The sequence below is a fragment of the Propithecus coquereli genome, unplaced genomic scaffold (genome assembly GCF_000956105.1).
Source record: "Propithecus coquereli isolate 6110/MARCELLA unplaced genomic scaffold, Pcoq_1.0 Scaffold98, whole genome shotgun sequence".
NCBI classification, from domain to species: Eukaryota; Metazoa; Chordata; class Mammalia; order Primates; family Indriidae; genus Propithecus; species Propithecus coquereli.
Genome location: NW_012156173.1, coordinates 5,016,638 through 5,022,401, shown reverse-complemented (window position 1 = coordinate 5,022,401; position 5,764 = coordinate 5,016,638). Strand labels below are relative to the sequence as shown.

At 38.2% G+C, this 5,764-nt stretch overlaps 1 protein-coding gene across 1 annotated transcript in view; it reads left to right on the top strand.

Moving 5' to 3' along the window:
- The window catches only part of AHI1 (Abelson helper integration site 1), a 224,554-nt gene extending 218,997 nt beyond the window's left edge, over nucleotides 1–5,557 (top strand). Inside the window, 2 exon segments of the mRNA XM_012665175.1 lie at nucleotides 756–858; nucleotides 5,199–5,557. Coding sequence (XP_012520629.1) covers nucleotides 756–858; nucleotides 5,199–5,201 — 106 coding nt within the window. The 3' untranslated portion in view covers nucleotides 5,202–5,557.
- Nucleotides 5,558–5,764: the final 207 nt, after the last annotated feature.

Sequence of the window (5,764 nt, the reverse complement as noted above, 5' to 3'; positions counted from 1 at the left end):
CTTGCTCAGGCTGGTTTCGAACTCCTGAGCTCAAACAATTCGCCCGCCTCGGCCTCCCAGAGTGCTAGGATTACAGGCGTGAGCCACCGCGCCCATCCTCAATTCTTGCATCTTTTTCAAGCTCTATTTTGGTGTTTCCCACCATTTCTGAACATCCTAGAGAAAGGATGCTGTCTTCCATTCTTCAATTTTCCCACTTTTTCATTGTTTTTGTGGTTTTTTTCCTCCTAGGATAAATTGCACTACTACCGCCCATCCACAAAACATTTGTTTTGTATTTTACTGTTACCATTGAGTCGTTTGGAAAGTTACATTGCCCGCTTCACTGGTCAGGATGTCACATCTTTCTTATGCATAAACTTCCTTCACCCCTTTCCTCGTCATTAATGAATGTCCTATACTTTTACACATGTGTATGTATATGTGTGTTTCCATCCAAGATGATACAACTTTATGGTTTTTCCCAGGCATCTAATATTTTTTCTAAGACAGATGAAATATGTTTTTTTCTTGTCTCTTTATCATGGTTAAGAAGGAGCCCAACCAGCTAAAGGTTTATCTCTATATTAAGCAAATCCGTGTCTCTCACCCCCATAAATAATCACTCATATAGTTCTGCCAAATGTTTTTCTCTCACACCCTCTCATTTATCCTCCTTCCTATTCCCACTGCCACTTCCCTAGATCAAAGCCTCATCTGAGCTGTTACAGCAGCCTTCTCATTGGCTCCTTGTTTCTGGTCTTTCTCACGTATAGTTCTGAAATGGGCAAAGAACAGAGCCGTGAGGACCGAGGACACATAATGGACACGCAGGTGAAGAAGAGTGAGCAAACAGGCCGAAAAGTCACCCTAATAGAGGTAAGAGGAACATCAGGAGAAAGTTGTATCATATCAGCAACAGAAAAAGATTTAGAAAGGTGTGGTCAACAATGACAGATGCTAGAAAGAAGGAAAGGAAAATAAGGACCGGCAAGTTCCCTTTGAGATTTGTCACCAAGATGCCGTTTGTGACCTTGGAGAAGATAGTTTAGATGGAGAGGCCTGGAAGCATAAATCAGATTGTCTCCAGCCCTGAAGGAAAAGACTTGTCAGAATAGTCTTATTCCCCAAAAATACTACACTAGAAAGAAAAGGCTGGGCAGTAACTAGTGGAAAACACAGGATATAGAGGTGATCTTTGTAAGGAGGAGAATGATGAACATTTACAAACTGAAAGAGGCACTTGAGAAGTGAGCCACTGGAGGTATAGGAGCAAGGGGGTAATCCCTGAGAAAGGCCAGTGGGAATTGTGTTTGAATGATGGTGTTTTCTGATAGGGAATGGGATATCAACAAGGCAGGAAAAAAGCCTGTGAGGCGGCCTTATTTTCTCTCTTAGGTAGAAGTGAAGGCTGTCTGTTCAAACAGCCCTCTTCACGTCCACATTTATGAATTTGTCACTTTCTAGGAATTAGATTCAAAATTTTCATGAGTATTTTTTTATTTTAATTACAAAAAATAAAATCTAACTGTACAGAAGTAGTTACATAATCATGAGTCAAGAAATGACTTTTCAACCTTGATACCAGAATCAGAAAACATTATGAAACAAATTTTTAGATTTAAATAATAGAAACTTTAAAATTATGTATGTTAAAAAAAACTCTTTAAATGAACAAGTAACCTGAGATACGGGAGAATTTCTCATAAAGGAATAATTCTCTTAACATATAAAAGGTTCTAAGAAATCAATAGGAGAAGAAATACAACGGTAGAAAAATTGGCAAAGGGTGTACACCGGACATTCTTAAAGGAAATTATTAAAGGAATAAATATAAATGACAAAAAATATGAAAAACGTTTACCTTCCAGTGATCAGATGGATGGAAATTAAAACAATAAATGAGATGGTGTTTTTCCCCTCACAAAATGACAAGCTTCAAAACTTGTGATACCTAATGTTGATGAGCATATATGGAAGCGGGTTCCCTCATATACTGCTGGTAATAGCATAGGATTGATTCATTCTTTGTGGGGGTAGTTTGATAATACTTTTCTTTTTTAATTTTTCAAAATGTTCATGTCTTTTGACCTGACAGTTCTACTTCAAGGAATCTATTATAGAAAAATATTCAAGTATACACAGAGAGAGTCAGTTAAAAAGCTACTCCTTGAAGTAGTATTTTAAAGACAGAAGGAAAATAAGTTAGTTTCTATGAATAAAGGTTGATTAAATTATGAAACATTTGTATAATAAGGTATTATATGTTCGTTACTCATTATATATTATGTGAGTATTTTTATACACATGGAAAGATGTTTATGATGGATTTTTAAGTAAAAAAGGTGATTATAAAATAGTTTATATATCATATACATAAAACAATATGCATTAAAAGATGTCAGTAGTTGTCTCGGTGATGAGATTATGGTGATTTGTTTCTATTTTATTTTGTATATTTTCTAATTTTCCTACTCAACATGTGTGTACTACTTGATCATTTCTTTCAAAATGAAAGTAATTCTAGAAATTTTCCAATACAGCATACTATTTCTACACTTAAGGAAACCAAGGTCTCAGAGTCACAGCCACAAAGTGCCTGAACTAGAACTTGATCTTCTGGCTCCAAGTTCAGAGTTATTTGTCTTACACATTGTTTTGCCCATTAACTCTGATTAGATGGTAAGTGCTTGCAGTGCTTGCAAGCAGAAACTGTAACATGCTCACATTTTTTCCTCCCAAGCACTTAGCCTGGTGTCTGGCCACAGGGAATATTTATTGGATTGAATTTCTTGTGGGGCAGGGTCCAGTATTTTTATGAATCTTACTCTTCACACGTAACATACATAAAAACACGAACCTAGTTTCATATTTGTTTTCATAATCTTGCTACACAGATTTTCCGTTGTCTTTTCATTGTAAGAGCCTTAAAAAGGCCCTTGCTTTGTTACTCTTCCTCTGTTAGCTTATGGGGATACTTTATGTGAAGAGGCCTGAGAGAAGGAATGAATTTGGATGTATTCTTGTGTCTTTTGGCTAGATGACCGTTCCTCCCTCTTTCAGCAAATTCCAGTGTCTCTTTTAGCTTTCAGGCTCCTCTGCTGTCAGCATTCCTCATGCCAGTGTGCTGCTTGCTTTCCCCATCGACAGAAGTGAGCTGCTGGTTGTCAGCAGTGTGCGCTTCACCATCTCTTCTCCCCTTCCTTTTATTCTGTCCCTTTTCTCCTTTCACTGGCTGTCTTTGTCGTTCTCTATCCAGTGTGTTTCTTCCTCTTCTTAGTCTGAATCATTTCCCTAAAAGATGTTATCTTTGCCGCCCACTTCAGCTTTTTCTGATTGAATTCCTCTTTGGGTTCCCTCTCCTGAGGGTCCTCTGGGCTTGTCTGTTTACTTCTCACCCTGCAGTCTCCACCTGATTGATTTCACTTGTCCCGCATCTTCTGCACGTGCAGGATCCATCTCACTAATTTCCAGCTGTTGTCCTCCGGTCCTCCCCGCTTCCCTTTTCTGTTTTTCTTCTTTTTTGTCTTCCCACCACCATGAACTTCTCTCCTCACTTTGTTTTGCGTTGTTCTTCCTCTGAGAGCCTTTGGGCCTCCTCTCTGTCCTTTGCAGAAGTTCATAGGATCTCTGTGCAACCTGCACTCAGCATTCATTTGAACCTTTGCTACTTTCTTGCCCATTTTCATCAGATCCTAATTGGGGCAAATTTTACATACTTTTTCTGTATACGCACAGGACAGAAATGGTAAGGTTTTTGCCCCTAATGAATATTGTGCCTTACTAACTGTATCTGTACCATTTTAGACTCAACTTCAGTTGCTTTCATGAGCTTCACTGGAACATACTTTGGGGCTTCTGTATATCATACAAGTTTACCTGGGGTAGCTTCATTTAACAAATTTAAAATGAGGAAACATGGACTGACAGATTTTTTTCCCCTTGTGTAAATGTTTTTAATACGAAAAGGTAGCATAACTACTAATTTAAGATTGGGCCTGTTCCTTAAAACTGTGGTTCCCAACCCCTGGGCCGCAGACCGGTACTGGTCCACGGCCTATTAGGGACCAGGCCACAGAGCTCCACCACCCTCCCAGCCCTGCTCCCAGTCCGTGGAAAAATTGTCTTCCATGAAACTTAGGAAGAGTTGGGGGGCCACACAGCAGCAGATGAGCAGCGGGTGAGCGAGTGAAGCTTCACCTATATCTACAGCCATGCCTCATCACTTGCATCACTGCCTGAGCTCCGCCCCCTACCCCCCAACACCAGTCCATGTAAAAATTGCCTTCCATGAAACCCATCTCTGGTGCCAAAAAGGTTGGGGACTGCTGCCTTAAAGCACAGGTATTCCCTAGCCCTCTGTGCCAGCCATCACTATTCTCAGTAGTGAGCATTGGAGTTGACCAGACTGCTATCATCTGGTGCTGCAGTTTGTTTTCTAAGGGCAACCAAGTATTGAGCCCTTTCTGCTTAGAAGAAAGACAGTAACATTTCTGTGTAAGTCCAGAACTCATCAGTGCTAAATGAATAACTGCATTAAAAAATTCCAGGTTCATCCCCACTAGTTTATCGCCCACTAGTTGTAGCGCACCTACTACATGGTCTCTGAGGAAGCAACATGTTGCTTTATCTGCGTATTGGTTCTTGGTTTTTATTAATGGTATAGTCTGTTTGAAATCAAAGCTGCATCTAGATACATAGTTTAATCATCACTGTTGCTGAAAAATATAATAATTAACCTAATTTTAAAAGTAGGCACAGCCATAAACTAAATGAAAGAATGCTATTTAATAAAATGATCTATATTCTTTCCAATCATTAACCCTGAAGCATCATCCATGATGATTTTTTTTCCCATTGAATGAAGAACTTTATGTACTCTGAGTACCTATTCTTAATTTCTAAAAATTACTCATGGTTTGGAGTTCTTAGTGTCTACATTGGGGAAGTATATTTCTTATTTGCTTATATTAACTTGTCAATGCTGGAGCAGGCCTTAAACAATTGCTAATGATATAAAGAGATGTCAACAGTATGTCTGAGGGCTAACCAATAGGATAGGTAATTAGTATTTTGATCTTGATCGTGTGTGTATGTGTGTGCATTTTGCACAGTTTCTGTTATTACCTCTGCTGTTGCCTGGGCACGCTAAGATTTGGTTATGGCCAGAAGACATTGTTCACATTTTTTTAGTATACTTTGTGTACTTTTCTCCCTAGTAAAGAGTCAAAGAAGAAGGAAGAGACACCCAAATGCACAGAGGTGAAATGACAAATTAAACCAAATGGAATTTCTCTTCAGCGTTCAGAATTTTCAGATACTAAGGAAGAAAGGAAGGATCCAATACTTGTTCTTAGGAAAGACTCCAGAAAAATCAGAAGCAAGGCAAGTTGTGGGTGGAAAAGTCAATGTGGCCTTTGAGCTTAATTGTTATAAACCATCGTGATTGTTTTTGGCCAAAGTATTGGTATTTGTGTTATTAGTAATTACATCAAAATTACATTACCAGTGTTGGAAAACTAATAAAGAAAAAACCATAATTGCTACTCAGCAAATGTGAATAAAAAGTGTTTGCATTGTTAGGGTATCTATTAAGTAATCGTTTAATATTATTATATCTGTAATGTGGTTATTTGTGTGATGTTATGCTCAGAATATGAAGTATCTGCTTTTGAAATTAACTTTACTTAAAAGATAAGCAGCTTTAGAATATTGTGTATTCAAAAGGTCCTAGTAGCAAAGGCATTAAAAGAAAACAGTTTGCTTTTGTGAATTAAAATTTTGT